This window comes from Salvelinus alpinus, chromosome 7 (assembly GCF_045679555.1).
Source record: "Salvelinus alpinus chromosome 7, SLU_Salpinus.1, whole genome shotgun sequence".
In the NCBI taxonomy this organism is placed as follows: domain Eukaryota; kingdom Metazoa; phylum Chordata; class Actinopteri; order Salmoniformes; family Salmonidae; genus Salvelinus; species Salvelinus alpinus.
Genome location: NC_092092.1, coordinates 73,998,062 through 74,017,901, shown reverse-complemented (window position 1 = coordinate 74,017,901; position 19,840 = coordinate 73,998,062). Strand labels below are relative to the sequence as shown.

The 19,840-nt window shown below is 55.2% G+C and overlaps 1 protein-coding gene across 1 annotated transcript in view; it reads left to right on the top strand.

Moving 5' to 3' along the window:
- The window catches only part of LOC139581642 (NEDD4-binding protein 3-A-like), a 99,661-nt gene extending 82,141 nt beyond the window's left edge, over positions 1 to 17,520 (top strand). Inside the window, exons 9-10 of the mRNA XM_071411624.1 lie at positions 14,476 to 14,731; positions 15,679 to 17,520. Coding sequence (XP_071267725.1) covers positions 14,476 to 14,731; positions 15,679 to 16,106 — 684 coding nt within the window. The 3' untranslated portion in view covers positions 16,107 to 17,520. The remainder of the gene's footprint in view (positions 1 to 14,475; positions 14,732 to 15,678) is intronic.
- Positions 17,521 to 19,840: the final 2,320 nt, after the last annotated feature.

Genomic DNA, 19,840 nt, shown 5'->3' with positions numbered 1-19,840 from the left:
GGGTAGGAGGATGGAGTGGGGAAGGTGAGGCGGTAGGAGGATGGGGTGGGGAAGGTGAGGGGGGTAGGAGGATGGAGTGGGGAAGGTTAGGCGGTAGGAGGATGGAGTGGGGAAGATGAGGCGGTAGGAGGATGGGGTGGGGAAGATGAGGGGGTAGGAGGATGGGGTGGGGAAGGTGAGGGTATAGGAGGATGGAGAGGGGAAGATGAGGGGGTAGGAGGATGGGGTGGGGAAGGTGAGGGGTAGGAGGATGGAGAGGGGACGGTGAGGGGGTAGGAGGATGGGGTTGGGAAGGTGAGGGGTAGGAGGATGGAGAGGGGACGGTGAGGGGGTAGGAGGATGGAGTGGGGAAGGTGAGGGGGTAGGAGGATGGAGTGGGGAAGGTGAGGGGGTAAGAGGATGGAGTGGGGAAGATTAGGCGGTAGGAGGATGGAGTGGGGAAGATGAGGGGTAGGAGGATGGGGTGGGGAAGGTGAGGGGGTAGGAGGATGGAGTGGGGAAGGTGAGGGGGTAGGAGGATGGAGTGGGGAAAATGAGGCGGTAGGAGGATGGGGTGGGGAAGATGAGAGGGTAGGAAGATGGAGTGGGGAAGGTGAGGGGGTAGGAGGATAGAGTGGGGAAGGTGAGGGGGTAGGAGGATAGAGTGGGGAAGATGAGGCGGTAGGAAGATGGAGAGGGTAGGAGGATGGAGTGGGGAAGATGAGGGGGTAGGAGGATGGAGTGGGGAAGATGAGGGTGTAGGAGGATGGAGTGGGGAAGATGAGGCAGTAGGAGGATGGAGTGGGGAAGATGAGGGGGTAGGAGGATGGAGTGGGGAAGGTGAGGCGGTAGGAGGATGGGGTGGGGAAGGTGAGAGGGTAGGAGGATGGAGTGGGGAAGATGAGGGGGTAGGAGGATGGAGTGGGGAAGGTGAGGGGTAGGAGGATGGAGTGGGGAAGGTGAGGGGGTAGGAGGATGGAGTGGGGAAGGTGAGGGGGTGGGAGGATGGAGTGGGGAAGGTGAGTGGGTAGGAGGATGGAGTGGGGAAGGTGAGGGGGTAAGAGAATGGAGTGGGGAAGATTAGGCGGTAGGAGGATGGAGTGGGGAAGATGAGGGGTAGGAGGATGGGGTGGGGAAGGTGAGGGGGTAGGAGGATGGAGTGGGGAAGGTGAGGGGGTAGGAGGATGGAGTGGGGAAAGTGAGGGGGTAGGAGGATGGAGTGGGGAAGATGAGGGGGTAGGAGGATGGAGTGGGGAAGGTGAGGCGGTAGGAGGATGGGGTGGGGAAGGTGAGGGGGGTAGGAGGATGGAGTGGGGAAGGTTAGGCGGTAGGAAGATGGAGTGGGGAAGATGAGGCGGTAGGAGGATGGGGTGGGGAAGATGAGGGGGTAGGAGGATGGGGTGGGGAAGGTGAGGGTATAGGAGGATGGAGAGGGGAAGATGAGGGGGTAGGAGGATGGGGTGGGGAAGGTGAGGGGTAGGAGGATGGAGAGGGGACGGTGAGGGGGTAGGAGGATGGGGTTGGGAAGGTGAGGGGTAGGAGGATGGAGAGGGGACGGTGAGGGGGTAGGAGGATGGAGTGGGGAAGGTGAGGGGGTAGGAGGATGGAGTGGGGAAGGTGAGGGGGTAAGAGGATGGAGTGGGGAAGATTAGGCGATAGGAGGATGGAGTGGGGAAGATGAGGGGTAGGAGGATGGGGTGGGGAAGGTGAGGGGGTAGGAGGATGGAGTGGGGAAGCTGAGGGGGTAGGAGGATGGAGTGGGGAAAATGAGGCGGTAGGAGGATGGGGTGGGGAAGATGAGAGGGTAGGAAGATGGAGTGGGGAAGGTGAGGGGGTAGGAGGATAGAGTGGGGAAGGTGAGGGGGTAGGAGGATAGAGTGGGGAAGATGAGGCGGTAGGAAGATGGAGAGGGTAGGAGGATGGAGTGGGGAAGATGAGGGGGTAGGAGGATGGAGTGGGGAAGATGAGGGTGTAGGAGGATGGAGTGGGGAAGATGAGGCAGTAGGAGGATGGAGTGGGGAAGATGAGGGGGTAGGAGGATGGAGTGGGGAAGGTGAGGCGGTAGGAGGATGGGGTGGGGAAGGTGAGAGGGTAGGAGGATGGAGTGGGGAAGATGAGGGGGTAGGAGGATGGAGTGGGGAAGGTGAGGGGTAGGAGGATGGAGTGGGGAAGGTGAGGGGGTAGGAGGATGGAGTGGGGAAGGTGAGGGGGTAGGAGGATGGAGTGGGGAAGGTGAGTGGGTAGGAGGATGGAGTGGGGAAGATGAGGCGGTAGGAGGATGGAGTGGGGAAGGTGAGTGGGTAGGAGGATGGAGTGGGGAAGATGAGGGAGTAGGAGGATGGAGTGGGGAAGGTGAGGGGGTAGGAGGATGGAGTGGGGAAGGTAGGTGGGTAGGAGGATGGAGTGGGGAAGATGAGGGAGTAGGAGGATGGAGTGGGGAAGATGAGGGAGTAGGAGGATGGAGTGGGGAAGATGAGGGAGTAGGAGGATGGGGTGGGGAAGATGAGGCGGTAGGAGGATGGAGTGGGGAAGATGAGGGAGTAGGAGGATGGAGTGGGGAAGGTGAGTGGGTAGGAGGATGGAGTGGGGAAGATGAGGGAGTAGGAGGATGGAGTGGGGAAGGTAGGTGGGTAGGAGGATGGAGTGGGGAAGGTAGGTGGGTAGGAGGATGGAGTGGGGAAGATGAGGGAGTAGGAGGATGGAGTGGGGAAGATGAGGGAGTAGGAGGATGGAGTGGGGAAGATGAGGGAGTAGGAGGATGGGGTGGGGAAGATGAGGCGGTAGGAGGATGGAGTGGGGAAGATGATGGAGTGGGGAAGGTGAGTGGGTAGGAGGATGGAGTGGGGAAGATGAGGGAGTAGGAGGATGGAGTGGGGAAGGTGAGGCGGTAGGAGGATGGGGTGGGGAAGGTGAGAGGGTAGGAGGATGGAGTGGGGAAGATGAGGGGGTAGGAGGATGGAGTGGGGAAGGTGAGGGGTAGGAGGATGGAGTGGGGAAGGTGAGGGGGTAGGAGGATGGAGTGGGGAAGATGAGGCGAATGGAGGATGGAGTGGGGAAGGTGAGTGGGTAGGAGGATGGAGTGGGGAAGATGAGGGAGTAGGAGGATGGAGTGGGGAAGGTGAGGGGGTAGGAGGATGGAGTGGGGAAGGTAGGTGGGTAGGAGGATGGAGTGGGGAAGATGAGGGAGTAGGAGGATGGAGTGGGGAAGATGAGGGAGTAGGAGGATGGAGTGGGGAAGATGAGGGAGTAGGAGGATGGGGTGGGGAAGATGAGGCGGTAGGAGGATGGAGTGGGGAAGATGAGGGAGTAGGAGGATGGAGTGGGGAAGGTGAGTGGGTAGGAGGATGGAGTGGGGAAGCTGAGGGGGTAGGAGGATGGAGTGGGGAAAATGAGGCGGTAGGAGGATGGGGTGGGGAAGATGAGAGGGTAGGAAGATGGAGTGGGGAAGGTGAGGGGGTAGGAGGATAGAGTGGGGAAGGTGAGGGGGTAGGAGGATAGAGTGGGGAAGATGAGGCGGTAGGAAGATGGAGAGGGTAGGAGGATGGAGTGGGGAAGATGAGGGGGTAGGAGGATGGAGTGGGGAAGATGAGGGTGTAGGAGGATGGAGTGGGGAAGATGAGGCAGTAGGAGGATGGAGTGGGGAAGATGAGGGGGTAGGAGGATGGAGTGGGGAAGGTGAGGCGGTAGGAGGATGGGGTGGGGAAGGTGAGAGGGTAGGAGGATGGAGTGGGGAAGATGAGGGGGTAGGAGGATGGAGTGGGGAAGGTGAGGGGTAGGAGGATGGAGTGGGGAAGGTGAGGGGGTAGGAGGATGGAGTGGGGAAGGTGAGGGGGTAGGAGGATGGAGTGGGGAAGGTGAGTGGGTAGGAGGATGGAGTGGGGAAGATGAGGCGGTAGGAGGATGGAGTGGGGAAGGTGAGTGGGTAGGAGGATGGAGTGGGGAAGATGAGGGAGTAGGAGGATGGAGTGGGGAAGGTGAGGGGGTAGGAGGATGGAGTGGGGAAGGTAGGTGGGTAGGAGGATGGAGTGGGGAAGATGAGGGAGTAGGAGGATGGAGTGGGGAAGATGAGGGAGTAGGAGGATGGAGTGGGGAAGATGAGGGAGTAGGAGGATGGGGTGGGGAAGATGAGGCGGTAGGAGGATGGAGTGGGGAAGATGAGGGAGTAGGAGGATGGAGTGGGGAAGGTGAGTGGGTAGGAGGATGGAGTGGGGAAGATGAGGGAGTAGGAGGATGGAGTGGGGAAGGTAGGTGGGTAGGAGGATGGAGTGGGGAAGGTAGGTGGGTAGGAGGATGGAGTGGGGAAGATGAGGGAGTAGGAGGATGGAGTGGGGAAGATGAGGGAGTAGGAGGATGGAGTGGGGAAGATGAGGGAGTAGGAGGATGGGGTGGGGAAGATGAGGCGGTAGGAGGATGGAGTGGGGAAGATGATGGAGTGGGGAAGGTGAGTGGGTAGGAGGATGGAGTGGGGAAGATGAGGGAGTAGGAGGATGGAGTGGGGAAGGTGAGGCGGTAGGAGGATGGGGTGGGGAAGGTGAGAGGGTAGGAGGATGGAGTGGGGAAGATGAGGGGGTAGGAGGATGGAGTGGGGAAGGTGAGGGGTAGGAGGATGGAGTGGGGAAGGTGAGGGGGTAGGAGGATGGAGTGGGGAAGATGAGGCGAATGGAGGATGGAGTGGGGAAGGTGAGTGGGTAGGAGGATGGAGTGGGGAAGATGAGGGAGTAGGAGGATGGAGTGGGGAAGGTGAGGGGGTAGGAGGATGGAGTGGGGAAGGTAGGTGGGTAGGAGGATGGAGTGGGGAAGATGAGGGAGTAGGAGGATGGAGTGGGGAAGATGAGGGAGTAGGAGGATGGAGTGGGGAAGATGAGGGAGTAGGAGGATGGGGTGGGGAAGATGAGGCGGTAGGAGGATGGAGTGGGGAAGATGAGGGAGTAGGAGGATGGAGTGGGGAAGGTGAGTGGGTAGGAGGATGGAGTGGGGAAGATGAGGGAGTAGGAGGATGGAGTGGGGAAGGTAGGTGGGTAGGAGGATGGAGTGGGGAAGGTAGGTGGGTAGGAGGATGGAGTGGGGAAGGTAGGTGGGTAGGAGGATGGAGTGGAGAAGATGAGGGAGTAGGAGGATGGAGTGGGGAAGATGAGGGAGTAGGAGGATGGAGTGGGGAAGATGAGGGAGTAGGAGGATGGGGTGGGGAAGATGAGGCGGTAGGAGGATGGAGTGGGGAAGATGATGGAGTGGGGAAGGTGAGTGGGGAAGATGAGGGAGTAGGAGGATGGAGTGGGGAAGGTGAGGGGGTAGGAGGATGGAGTGGGGAAGGTAGGTGGGTAGGAGGATGGAGTGGGGAAGATGAGGGAGTAGGAGGATGGAGTGGGGAAGGTGAGGGGGTAGGAGGATGGAGTGGGGAAGGTAGGTGGGTAGGAAGATGGAGTGGGGAAGGTGAGGGGGTAGGAGGATAGAGTGGGGAAGGTGAGGGGGTAGGAGGATAGAGTGGGGAAGATGAGGCGGTAGGAAGATGGAGAGGGTAGGAGGATGGAGTGGGGAAGATGAGGGGGTAGGAGGATGGAGTGGGGAAGATGAGGGTGTAGGAGGATGGAGTGGGGAAGATGAGGGAGTAGGAGGATGGAGTGGGGAAGATGAGGGGGTAGGAGGATGGAGTGGGGAAGGTGAGGCGGTAGGAGGATGGGGTGGGGAAGGTGAGAGGGTAGGAGGATGGAGTCGGGAAGATGAGGGGGTAGGAGGATGGAGTGGGGAAGGTGAGGGGTAGGAGGATGGAGTGGGGAAGGTGAGGGGGTAGGAGGATGGAGTGGGGAAGGTGAGGGGGTAGGAGGATGGAGTGGGGAAGGTGAGTGGGTAGGAGGATGGAGTGGGGAAGATTAGGCGGTAGGAGGATGGAGTGGGGAAGGTGAGTGGGTAGGAGGATGGAGTGGGGAAGGTGAGTGGGTAGGAGGATGGAGTGGGGAAGATGAGGGGTAGGAGGATGGAGTGGGGAAGATGAGTGGGTAGGAGGATGGAGTGGGGAAGGTGAGGGGTAGGAGGATGGAGTGGGGAAGATGAGTGGGTAGGAGGATGGAGTGGGGAAGATGAGGGAGTAGGAGGATGGAGTGGGGAAGGTGAGTGGGTAGGAGGATGGAGTGGGGAAGATGAGGGAGTAGGAGGATGGAGTGGGGAAGGTGAGGGAGTAGGAGGATGGAGTGGGGAAGGTGAGTGGGTAGGAGGATGGAGTGGGGAAGATGAGGGAGTAGGAGGATGGAGTGGGGAAGGTGAGGGGGTAGGAGGATGGAGTGGGGAAGGTAGGTGGGTAGGAGGATGGAGTGGGGAAGATGAGGGAGTAGGAGGATGGAGTGGGGAAGATGAGGGAGTAGGAGGATGGAGTGGGGAAGATGAGGGAGTAGGAGGATGGGGTGGGGAAGATGAGGGAGTAGGAGGATGGAGTGGGGAAGGTGAGTGGGTAGGAGGATGGAGTGGGGAAGATGAGGGAGTAGGAGGATGGAGTGGGGAAGGTGAGGGAGTAGGAGGATGGAGTGGGGAAGGTGAGTGGGTAGGAGGATGGAGTGGGGAAGATGAGGGAGTAGGAGGATGGAGTGGGGAAGGTGAGGGGGTAGGAGGATGGAGTGGGGAAGGTAGGTGGGTAGGAGGATGGAGTGGGGAAGATGAGGGAGTAGGAGGATGGAGTGGGGAAGATGAGGGAGTAGGAGGATGGAGTGGGGAAGATGAGGGAGTAGGAGGATGGGGTGGGGAAGATGAGGCGGTAGGAAGATGGAGTGGGGAAGATGAGGGGGTAGGAGGATGGAGTGGGGAAGATGAGGGGGTAGGAGGATGGAGTGGGGAATGTGAGTGGGTAGGAGGATGGAGTGGGGAAGATGATGGAGTAGGAGGATGGAGTGGGGAAGGTGAGGGAGTAGGAGGATGGAGTGGGGAAGGTAGGTGGGTAGGAGGATGGAGTGGGGAAGATGAGGGGGTAGGAGGATGGAGTGGGGAAGGTGAGTGGGTAGGAGGATGGAGTGGGGAAGGTGAGTGGGTAGGAGGATGGAGTGGGGAAGGTGAGGGGGTAGGAGGATGGAGTGGGGAAGGTGAGGGGGTAGGAGGATGGAGTGGGGAAGGTGAGTGTGTAGGAGGATGGAGTGGGGAAGGTGAGGCGGTAGGAGGATGGAGTGGGGAAAATGAGGGGGTAGGAGCATGGAGTGGGGAAGATGAGGGGGTAGGAGGATGGAGTGGGGAAGATGAGGCGGTAGAAGGATGGAGTGGGGAAGGTGAGGGGGTAGGAGGATGGAGTGGGGAAGGTGAGGCGGTAGGAGGATGGGGTGGGGAAGATGAGGGGGTAGGAGGATGGGGTGGGGAAGATGAGGGGTTAGGAGGATGGAGTGGGGAAGGTGAGGGGGTAGGAGGATGGAGTGGGGAAGATGAGGGTGTAGGAGGATGGAGTGGGGAAGGTGAGGTGGTAGGAGGATGGAGTGGGGAAGATGAGGCGGTAGGAGGATGGAGTGGGGAAGGTGAGGGGGTAGGAGGATGGAGTGGGGAAGATGAGGGGTAGGAGGATGGAGTGGGGAAGGTGAGGGGTTAGGAGGATGGAGTGGGGAAGATGAGGCGGTAGGAGGATGGAGTGGGGAAGATGAGGGGGTAGGAGGATGGAGTGGAGAAGGTGAGGGGGTAGGAGGATGGAGTGGGGAAGATGAGGGGGTAGGAGGATGGAGTGGGGAAGGTGAGGGGGTAGGAGGATGGAGTGGGGAAAATGAGGCGGTAGGAGGATGGAGTGGGGAAGATGAGGGGTAGGAGGATGGGGTGGGGAAGGTGAGGGGGTAGGAGGATGGGGTGGGGAAGGTGAGGGGGTAGGAGGATGGAGTGGGGAAGATGAGGGGGTAGGAGGATGGAGTGGGGAAGGTGAGAGGGTAGGAAGATGGAGTGGGGAAGGTGAGGGGGTAGGAGGAGAGAGTGGGGAAGATGAGGCGGTAGGAAGATGGAGTGGGGAAGATGAGGGGGTAGGAGGATGGAGTGGGGAAGATGAGGGGGTAGGAGGAGGAGATGAGGGGGGCAGGATGGAGTGGGGAAGGTGAGGCGGTAGGAGGATGGGGTGGGGAAGGTGAGGGGGGTAGGAGGATGGAGTGGGGAAGGTTAGGCGGTAGGAGGATGGAGTGGGGAAGATGAGGCGGTAGGAGGATGGGGTGGGGAAGATGAGGGGGTAGGAGGATGGGGTGGGGAAGGTGAGGGTATAGGAGGATGGAGAGGGGAAGATGAGGGGGTAGGAGGATGGGGTGGGGAAGGTGAGGGGTAGGAGGATGGAGAGGGGACGGTGAGGGGGTAGGAGGATGGAGAGGGGACGGTGAGGGGGTAGGAGGATGGAGAGGGGACGGTGAGGGGTAGGAGGATGGAGAGGGGACGGTGAGGGGGTAGGAGGATGGAGTGGGGAAGGTGAGGGGGTAGGAGGATGGAGTGGGGAAGGTGAGGGGGTAAGAGGATGGAGTGGGGAAGATGAGGCGGTAGGAGGATGGAGTGGGGAAGATGAGGGGTAGGAGGATGGGGTGGGGAAGGTGAGGGGGTAGGAGGATGGAGTGGGGAAGGTGAGGGGGTAGGAGGATGGAGTGGGGAAAATGAGGCGGTAGGAGGATGGAGTGGGGAAGATGAGAGGGTAGGAAGATGGAGTGGGGAAGGTGAGGGGGTAGGAGGAAAGAGTGGGGAAGGTGAGGGGGTAGGAGGATAGAGTGGGGAAGATGAGGCGGTAGGAAGATGGAGAGGGTAGGAGGATGGAGTGGGGAAGATGAGGGGGTAGGAGGATGGAGTGGGGAAGATGAGGGTGTAGGAGGATGGAGTGGGGAAGATGAGGCAGTAGGAGGATGGAGTGGGGAAGATGAGGGGGTAGGAGGATGGAGTGGGGAAGGTGAGGCGGTAGGAGGATGGTGTGGGGAAGGTGAGAGGGTAGGAGGATGGAGTGGGGAAGATGAGGGGGTAGGAGGATGGAGTGGGGAAGGTGAGGGGTAGGAGGATGGAGTGGGGAAGGTGAGGGGGTAGGAGGATGGAGTGGGGAAGGTGAGGGGGTAGGAGGATGGAGTGGGGAAGGTGAGGGGGTAGGAGGATGGAGTGGGGAAGGTGAGTGGGTAGGAGGATGGAGTGGGGAAGATGAGGCGGTAGGAGGATGGAGTGGGGAAGGTGAGTGGGTAGGAGGATGGAGTGGGGAAGATGAGGCGGTAGGAGGATGGAGTGGGGAAGATGAGGGGTAGGAGGATGGAGTGGGGAAGATGAGTGGGTAGGAGGATGGAGTGGGGAAGGTGAGGGGTAGGAGGATGGAGTGGGGAAGGTGAGTGGGTAGGAGGATGGAGTGGGGAAGATGAGGGAGTAGGAGGATGGAGTGGGGAAGGTGAGTGGGTAGGAGGATGGAGTGGGGAAGATGAGGGAGTAGGAGGATGGAGTGGGGAAGGTGAGGGGGTAGGAGGATGGAGTGGGGAAGGTAGGTGGGTAGGAGGATGGAGTGGGGAAGATGAGGGAGTAGGAGGATGGAGTGGGGAAGATGAGGGAGTAGGAGGATGGAGTGGGGAAGATGAGGGAGTAGGAGGATGGGGTGGGGAAGATGAGGCGGTAGGAGGATGGAGTGGGGAAGATGAGGGAGTAGGAGGATGGAGTGGGGAAGGTGAGTGGGTAGGAGGATGGAGTGGGGAAGATGAGGGAGTAGGAGGATGGAGTGGGGAAGGTAGGTGGGTAGGAGGATGGAGTGGGGAAGATGAGGGAGTAGGAGGATGGAGTGCGGAAGATGAGGGAGTAGGAGGATGGAGTGGGGAAGATGAGGGAGTAGGAGGATGGGGTGGGGAAGATGAGGCGGTTGGAGGATGGAGTGGGGAAGATGAGGGAGTAGGAGGATGGAGTGGGGAAGGTGAGTGGGTAGGAGGATGGAGTGGGGAAGATGAGGGAGTAGGAGGATGGAGTGGGGAAGGTGAGGGGGTAGGAGGATGGAGTGGGGAAGGTAGGTGGGTAGGAGGATGGAGTGGGGAAGATGAGGGAGTAGGAGGATGGAGTGGGGAAGGTGAGGGGGTAGGAGGATGGAGTGGGGAAGGTAGGTGGGTAGGAAGATGGAGTGGGGAAGGTGAGGGGGTAGGAGGATAGAGTGGGGAAGGTGAGGGGGTAGGAGGATAGAGTGGGGAAGATGAGGCGGTAGGAAGATGGAGAGGGTAGGAGGATGGAGTGGGGAAGATGAGGGGGTAGGAGGATGGAGTGGGGAAGATGAGGGTGTAGGAGGATGGAGTGGGGAAGATGAGGCAGTAGGAGGATGGAGTGGGGAAGATGAGGGGGTAGGAGGATGGAGTGGGGAAGGTGAGGCGGTAGGAGGATGGGGTGGGGAAGGTGAGAGGGTAGGAGGATGGAGTGGGGAAGATGAGGGGGTAGGAGGATGGAGTGGGGAAGGTGAGGGGTAGGAGGATGGAGTGGGGAAGGTGAGGGGGTAGGAGATTGGAGTGGGGAAGGTGAGGGGGTAGGAGGATGGAGTGGGGAAGGTGAGTGGGTAGGAGGATGGAGTGGGGAAGATGAGGCGGTAGGAGGATGGAGTGGGGAAGGTGAGTGGGTAGGAGGATGGAGTGGGGAAGATGAGGCGGTAGGAGGATGGAGTGGGGAAGATGAGGGGTAGGAGGATGGAGTGGGGAAGATGAGTGGGTAGGAGGATGGAGTGGGGAAGGTGAGGGGTAGGAGGATGGAGTGGGGAAGATGAGTGGGTAGGAGGATGGAGTGGGGAAGATGAGGGAGTAGGAGGATGGAGTGGGGAAGGTGAGTGGGTAGGAGGATGGAGTGGGGAAGATGAGGGAGTAGGAGGATGGAGTGGGGAAGGTGAGGGGGTAGGAGGATGGAGTGGGGAAGGTAGGTGGGTAGGAGGATGGAGTGGGGAAGATGAGGGAGTAGGAGGATGGAGTGGGGAAGATGAGGGAGTAGGAGGATGGAGTGGGGAAGATGAGGGAGTAGGAGGATGGGGTGGGGAAGATGAGGCGGTAGGAGGATGGAGTGGGGAAGATGAGGGAGTAGGAGGATGGAGTGGGGAAGGTGAGGCGGTAGGAGGATGGGGTGGGGAAGGTGAGAGGGTAGGAGGATGGAGTGGGGAAGATGAGGGGGTAGGAGGATGGAGTGGGGAAGGTGAGGGGTAGGAGGATGGAGTGGGGAAGGTGAGGGGGTAGGAGGATGGAGTGGGGAAGGTGAGGGGGTAGGAGGATGGAGTGGGGAAGGTGAGTGGGTAGGAGGATGGAGTGGGGAAGATGAGGCGGTAGGAGGATGGAGTGGGGAAGGTGAGTGGGTAGGAGGATGGAGTGGGGAAGATGAGGGAGTAGGAGGATGGAGTGGGGAAGGTAGGTGGGTAGGAGGATGGAGTGGGGAAGATGAGGGAGTAGGAGGATGGAGTGCGGAAGATGAGGGAGTAGGAGGATGGAGTGGGGAAGATGAGGGAGTAGGAGGATGGGGTGGGGAAGATGAGGCGGTTGGAGGATGGAGTGGGGAAGATGAGGGAGTAGGAGGATGGAGTGGGGAAGGTGAGTGGGTAGGAGGATGGAGTGGGGAAGATGAGGGAGTAGGAGGATGGAGTGGGGAAGGTGAGGGGGTAGGAGGATGGAGTGGGGAAGGTAGGTGGGTAGGAGGATGGAGTGGGGAAGATGAGGGAGTAGGAGGATGGAGTGGGGAAGGTGAGGGGGTAGGAGGATGGAGTGGGGAAGGTAGGTGGGTAGGAAGATGGAGTGGGGAAGGTGAGGGGGTAGGAGGATAGAGTGGGGAAGGTGAGGGGGTAGGAGGATAGAGTGGGGAAGATGAGGCGGTAGGAAGATGGAGAGGGTAGGAGGATGGAGTGGGGAAGATGAGGGGGTAGGAGGATGGAGTGGGGAAGATGAGGGTGTAGGAGGATGGAGTGGGGAAGATGAGGCAGTAGGAGGATGGAGTGGGGAAGATGAGGGGGTAGGAGGATGGAGTGGGGAAGGTGAGGCGGTAGGAGGATGGGGTGGGGAAGGTGAGAGGGTAGGAGGATGGAGTGGGGAAGATGAGGGGGTAGGAGGATGGAGTGGGGAAGGTGAGGGGTAGGAGGATGGAGTGGGGAAGGTGAGGGGGTAGGAGATTGGAGTGGGGAAGGTGAGGGGGTAGGAGGATGGAGTGGGGAAGGTGAGTGGGTAGGAGGATGGAGTGGGGAAGATGAGGCGGTAGGAGGATGGAGTGGGGAAGGTGAGTGGGTAGGAGGATGGAGTGGGGAAGATGAGGCGGTAGGAGGATGGAGTGGGGAAGATGAGGGGTAGGAGGATGGAGTGGGGAAGATGAGTGGGTAGGAGGATGGAGTGGGGAAGGTGAGGGGTAGGAGGATGGAGTGGGGAAGATGAGTGGGTAGGAGGATGGAGTGGGGAAGATGAGGGAGTAGGAGGATGGAGTGGGGAAGGTGAGTGGGTAGGAGGATGGAGTGGGGAAGATGAGGGAGTAGGAGGATGGAGTGGGGAAGGTGAGGGGGTAGGAGGATGGAGTGGGGAAGGTAGGTGGGTAGGAGGATGGAGTGGGGAAGATGAGGGAGTAGGAGGATGGAGTGGGGAAGATGAGGGAGTAGGAGGATGGAGTGGGGAAGATGAGGGAGTAGGAGGATGGGGTGGGGAAGATGAGGCGGTAGGAGGATGGAGTGGGGAAGATGAGGGAGTAGGAGGATGGAGTGGGGAAGGTGAGGCGGTAGGAGGATGGGGTGGGGAAGGTGAGAGGGTAGGAGGATGGAGTGGGGAAGATGAGGGGGTAGGAGGATGGAGTGGGGAAGGTGAGGGGTAGGAGGATGGAGTGGGGAAGGTGAGGGGGTAGGAGGATGGAGTGGGGAAGGTGAGGGGGTAGGAGGATGGAGTGGGGAAGGTGAGTGGGTAGGAGGATGGAGTGGGGAAGATGAGGCGGTAGGAGGATGGAGTGGGGAAGGTGAGTGGGTAGGAGGATGGAGTGGGGAAGATGAGGCGGTAGGAGGATGGAGTCGGGAAGATGAGGGGTAGGAGGATGGAGTGGGGAAGATGAGTGGGTAGGAGGATGGAGTGGGGAAGGTGAGGGGTAGGAGGATGGAGTGGGGAAGATGAGTGGGTAGGAGGATGGAGTGGGGAAGATGAGGGAGTAGGAGGATGGAGTGGGGAAGGTGAGTGGGTAGGAGGATGGAGTGGGGAAGATGAGGGGGTAGGAGGATGGAGTGGGGAAGGTGAGGGGTTAGGAGGATGGAGTGGGGAAGGTAGGTGGGTAGGAGGATGGAGTGGGGAAGATGAGGGAGTAGGAGGATGGAGTGGGGAAGATGAGGGAGTAGGAGGATGGAGTGGGGAAGATGAGGGAGTAGGAGGATGGGGTGGGGAAGATGAGGCGGTAGGAGGATGGAGTGGGGAAGATGAGGGAGTAGGAGGATGGAGTGGGGAAGGTGAGTGGGTAGGAGGATGGAGTGGGGAAGATGAGGGAGTAGGAGGATGGAGTGGGGAAGGTAGGTGGGTAGGAGGATGGAGTGGGGAAGGTAGGTGGGTAGGAGGATGGAGTGGGGAAGATGAGGGAGTAGGAGGATGGAGTGGGGAAGATGAGGGAGTAGGAGGATGGAGTGGGGAAGATGAGGGAGTAGGAGGATGGGGTGGGGAAGATGAGGCGGTAGGAGGATGGAGTGGGGAAGATGAGGGAGTAGGAGGATGGAGTGGGGAAGGTGAGTGGGTAGGAGGATGGAGTGGGGAAGATGAGGGAGTAGGAGGATGGAGTGGGGAAGGTGAGGGGGTAGGAGGATGGAGTGGGGAAGGTAGGTGGGTAGGAGGATGGAGTGGGGAAGATGAGGGAGTAGGAGGATGGAGTGGGGAAGATGAGGGAGTAGGAGGATGGAGTGGGGAAGATGAGGGAGTAGGAGGATGGGGTGGGGAAGATGAGGCGGTAGGAAGATGGAGTGGGGAAGATGAGGGGGTAGGAGGATGGAGTGGGGAAGATGAGGGGGTAGGAGGATGGAGTGGGGAAGGTGAGTGGGTAGGAGGATGGAGTGGGGAAGATGAGGGAGTAGGAGGATGGAGTGGGGAAGGTGAGGGAGTAGGAGGATGGAGTGGGGAAGGTAGGTGGGTAGGAGGATGGAGTGGGGAAGATGAGGGAGTAGGAGGATGGAGTGGGGAAGATGAGGGGGTAGGAGGATGGAGTGGGGAAGGTGAGTGGGTAGGAGGATGGAGTGGGGAAGGTGAGGGGGTAGGAGGATGGAGTGGGGAAGGTGAGGGGGTAGGAGGTGGAGTGGGGAAGATGAGGGGTAGGAGGATGGAGTGGGGAAGGTGAGGGGGTAGGAGGATGGAGTGGGGAAGGTGAGGGGGTAGGAGGATGGAGTGGGGAAGGTGAGGGGGTAGGAGGATGGAGTGGGGAAGATGAGGGGGTAGGAAGATGGAGTGGGGAAGATGAGGGGTAGGAGGATGGAGAGAGGTGGGTCCATGAACTAAGAAGACGGAGGACAGGCATAGAGAGAGGAGGATTTGACTGAGGGATGATGGTGAAGAGCAGGGTTTATTTATCATCCTCTGTCACCACCCCTCCCTCTTTACCTTTCAGGTGTGTCAGAAGTCTGGTGAGATCTCGTTGTTGAAGCAGCGGCTGCGTGATTCCCAGGCGGAGGTGACCAGCAAGCTGTCAGAGCTGTTCCAGCTGAAGACCCAGCTGAGAGAGACAAGAGGAGAGCTGCAGAGCCGTGATGGACAGATAGACACTCTGCAGACAGCCCTACACGGTGCGCAACCACGACGACAGGGGAAAGAGGGAGCGGAGGAGAGTGGGACACTAGGGTCTCGAGGATCAGGAGGGGCATCAGGTATAGATATTTGTTTATTTAACCTTTATTTAACCAGGAAAGGCCCATTGTGACCCACAGTCTCTTTTTCAACTGGAGACCTGGCCAAGAAGGCAGCAACAATCAATACATTACAGAATTAAAACATACAACAACATGATCCAGTCTTTAAAAAAGCATTTACACTCCTCTGTAACAATCTCCCATCAATATTTTAAATGCATTCAGTGGCACTAACATATCTAGATGAATCATGGATTGTAGACTATTCCATGCCTCTGGTGCACAACAAGAGAAGGCAGTCTTGCCTAATACTGTGAATGTCCTGGGGACTTTAAGTAGCAACCACCTAGCAGATTGGGTATGGTAACTGCTGGTGGTGAAGGAGACCAGACTACAGAGGTGAAGAGGGAGTTTACCCAAAAGGCCATTGTAGATGAACACGTGCAAATGTATCTTTCTGCGCATATAAAGTGAGGTCCAACCTATCATTTGGTACAATGTGCAATGGTGGGTGAGTGACTTGGCATTTGTAATAAAGCGTAAGGATGCACAGAGTCCAGTCTCTGTAAGACAGAGGAGGCTGCATGCATATACAACAAGTCATCATAATCAATTACAGAGAGAAAAGTGGCCTGAACAAGCTTCTTTCTAGCCAGAAGCGGGAAGCACGCCTTATTACCAAAATAAAAACCCAACTTCAATTTGTGGTTCTCTGTAGCTCAATCACTACAGCATGGCGCTTGCACTGCCAGAGTTGTAGGTTCGATTTCTGGGGCCACCCATACGTTAATGTATGCTGCATGACTGTTAGTCTCTTTGGATTAAAGCGTCTGTTAAATGGCATATGTTATGTTTGATTGTTATATATTTGTGAGACTACTGTGTTGGCTAATAAGCTAATTGGTGATCATCAAAATGTCTGTCTCTCTATCTCTCTCTCTGCCCCCCTCTCTCTTTATCTCCAGGCTCTACAGAGGAGCGTCTGCGAGCAGAGCTGTTGTTAGAGCGTCGTCAGAGCGAGGCCCAGGCTACGGCCTTCGAGCAGGAGAGACAGACGTGGCAGACAGAGAAGGAGAAAGTGATCTGCTACCAGAGAGAGCTGCAGGCCAGTTACCTGGACATGTACCACCACAACCAACTACTGGAGACAGAACTATACCTGCTCAGAGGAGGAGGAACACTGGAGAGGGAACTGCAAGATGTGAGGGGAGGAAGAGGAGGAGAAGGAGGAGGAGGAGGAGAGATGGGAGACTACAGTAACGAGTCACTGGAAAGGGAAGTGCAGGAGGTGAGGAGAGGAAGAGGAGGAGGAGAGAGAGAAAGAGGAGGGGAAGACAGTAAACCTCCCCCTGGTCTTCCCTGGATAGAAAGGATAGAGTCGTCTGAGATTTGACTGAGTGGACACTAGAGGGGGGGGGCCCATTCCAAACCAAACACTCTTCCTATCTCCTTGATGAAGACTCAGGCTTCTTACAGACTTGAAAAGACAGGAGGGCCCCAATCCAAACCAAATCCTCACCCTTCATGTCATTGTGGAGGTCCCAGTTCCAATTCCAAAACAACTCTGCACTCCTACACTCCTAGACCTGTATGAACTAGACTGAATAGTGTGCATGTATAATCAGCAATACAATGATACACCCTCTCTGGTACTGTTTATTGGAGGTTCCACTTCCTGTTTCAGTCCACATATCAATGACAGCGTATTAGAGTCGAGAACACTGTACATTCCCTCAAGCACGACCCTGACCAAACCTCACTTTAGAGGGCTGCTTGTATGTACAAATCATAATGATAATAATAATAATAACCTATTTGCAATTGTTACTTCATCTAATTTAGTTCTGTGTGTATATAATCAACCAGTGTGTTCCTCACAGCCGTTCTGTGGGCTAGTTGAAGTTCAGACACTGACTGGGGTAAAGTAAGGGTAGGATGTGTCTCAAATAGCACCCTGTACCCTGTATAGTACACTACTTTTGACCAGGGTCCTGTGGTAGTAGTGCACTATATATGGAATAGGGTGCTGTTTCAGATGCACCCTAGGACGTTGTTCAAAAGGATCTAAGGGATTTAGGTTTTGTTCCGGTGTGGTGAGGTGAGATGAGGTGTGGTGTGGTGAGGTGTGGTGTGGTGCGATGTGATGAAGTGAGGTGTGGTGAGGTGTGATGAAGTGAGGTGTGGTGAGGTGAGGTGAGATGTGGTGTGATGTGATGAAGTGAGGTGAGGTGTGGTGAGGTGTGATGAAGTGAGGTGAGGTGTGATGAAGTGAGGGGTGGTGTGATGAAGTGAGGTAAGGTGAGGTGAGGTGAAGTGTGGTGAGGTACGGTCATTACATCTGTGTAATAATCCAGGCTGTATCACACCCGGCCGGGATTGGAAGTCCCATAGGACGGCGCACAATTGTCCCAGCGTCGTCCGGCTTTGGACTGGGTAGGGCCGTCATTGTAAATAAGAATTTATCCTTAACTGACCTGCCTAGTTAAATAAAGGTTAAATAAAATAGAATAATAATACATCTGTGGTGTGTACAGTAGGCCTAATGTAAATGACATGAAAAGTTCTCTTCATTCAGGAAGCGTCCAGGGAGCTGGGCTCAGAGAGGAGACAGCTGTACCACTGAGTTAAGTAGGATTACTAGACCATCACACGCCAGTACATGGATGCTATTGCTCTGCCATTAACAAGGAGAATTTTAGTTATGAGGATGACAAGTTCCTTTTTGGGAGGTAAAATGACCCTTTAAGAAAACTGTAATACTGTAACAATACTGTAAATAAATGTATATTTATTTTCATGTGAATCTATTTTCTGTCCCCAAATTACTATTTTGGAATGTGTATATAGTTGTAATTTGGATATACTAATGCTGCAGAAGCCTGTACTGTTTGAGTAAAGGACACTTTGAATGAATAGCCGAATACAGACGAATATTAAAGCTCTGGCTATTATTCTGCATCCCATTGGACTAATTACTGATCATTAACTTGTACCTATCGTTGCTGTCGGAGGAAAACCTCATCTCCTCAACAGAAACATTTAATTAAATGGACATATTTTCCCATTAACAAACATACAATTACAAAACTTGAGAAGCTGTTTTGAATACATTTTCTTGGTCCTAGAGTCATTAAAATATTCAGAGACTACATTGAGGGAAGTTACTGCTTTCAATACAGTCAAAAGTTTGGACACACCTACTCATTTAAGGGTTTTTCTTAATTTTTTACTATTTTCTATGTTGTAGAATAATAGTGAAGACATCAAAACTATGAAATAGCACATATGGAATCATGTAGTAACCAAAAAAGTGTTAAACAAATCAAAATATATTTTAGATTGTTCAAATAGCCACCCTTTGGTTGAGAGAATGTCAAGAGTGTGCAAAGCTGTCATCAAGGCAAAGGGTGGCTATTTGAAGAATCTCAAATATATTTTGATTTGTTTAACACTTTTTGGTTACTACATGATTCCATTGTTTCATAGTGTTGTCTTCACTATTATTCTACCTTCTGGTCTTCTAGGCAGAGTTCCTCTGTCTAGGGGCTGTGTTCTTTTGCCCATCTTAAACTTTTCTTTTTATTGGCCAGTCTGAGATTTGTCTTTTTCTTTGCAACTAGAAGGCCAGCATCCCGGAGTCGCCACTTCACTGTTGACATTGAGACTTGTGTTTTGCAGGTACTATTTAATGACGCTGCCAGTTGAGGACTTGTAAGGCATCTGTTTCTCAAACTAGACACACTAATGTACTTGTCCTTTTGCTCAGTTGTGCACCGGGGCCTCCCACTCCTCTTTCTATACTGGTTAGAGCCAGTTTGTGCTGTTCTGTGAAGGGAGTAGTACACAGCCTTGTACGAGATCTTCAGTTTCTTGGCAATTTCTTGCATGAAATAGCCTTCATTTCTCAGAACAAGAATAGACTGACGAGTTTCAGAAGAAAGTGCTTTGTTTCTGGCCATTTTGAGCCTGTAATCGAACCCACAAATAAATGCTGATGCTCCAGATACTCAACTAGTCTAAAGAAGGATAGTTTTATTTATTTACAGTTTTCAGCTGTGCTAACATAATTGCAAAAGGGTTTTCTAATGATCAATTAGCCTTTTAAAATGATAAACTTGGATTAGCTAACACAACGTGCCATTGGAACACAGGAGTGATGGTTGATGATAATGGGCCTCTGTACGCCTATGTAGATATTCCATATAGAATCTGCCGTTTCCAGCTACAATAGTCACTTACAACATTAACAATTCCTACACTGTATTTCTGATCAATTTGATGTTATTTTAATGGACAAAAAAATTGCTTTTCTTTCAAAAACAAGGACATTTCTAAGTGACCCCAAACTTTTGAACAGTAGTGTAGTAGTGTAGTGTATATACACATTATATATATGTTGCTTCTGCATTTATATAATAAACATTTATCAAGTGGTGTGATGGCAATTTTCTTTACGTTAGAAATACCAACAAAAGCACAGCCTATTATAGCTACAACTTGTAGTAACACACTGGTATGCTATACTACGCTATACTGTAATGTAATGTGCTATACTATACTACACTGAGCCCTGTAACCCTAGAGTCGTGTACTACATTTAGCTCAGTCTTGGTTACCTTTCTCCCATCCTCCTGGGACTTTAAATACCTATCTGTTGTGTGCAGGACTGGACCACTCCTTTCCTGCTCTTCTCCTTCTCAAACCCCATTGGAGGAGAAGGTCAGAGGGGAGGGATCCCTGGCTTATTCGTCCAATAAGGTTTTGAGGAGGCGAGGAGAGAGGACACAAGGAGTATGAAACTGAGATTCTCCCAATATCTCTTGTGAAGGAGACTATTAACTGATAGGTTAGTTTTCTGTGAACTAGACTGGAGGAAGCTGCTGGGAAAATACCCTTTAGTATGTCTCGGCCTTGGATCCTTATCACCACACACCCTGTCACTCCCCTGTACAACCCCAACGCCCTTCACTCCCTTGTCCAACCCTGGCCCCAACATACCTCCTTCCTGAGTTTGGACATTAGAGGTCAAAGGTCAGCCCAGATGGAAACAGGAGGATATTTGTTAGCGTAAGGAACAGGTCTTTCTATGTGAGTCAGCCAAGGTAGGCTGTAGAGAAGGGGAGTGGC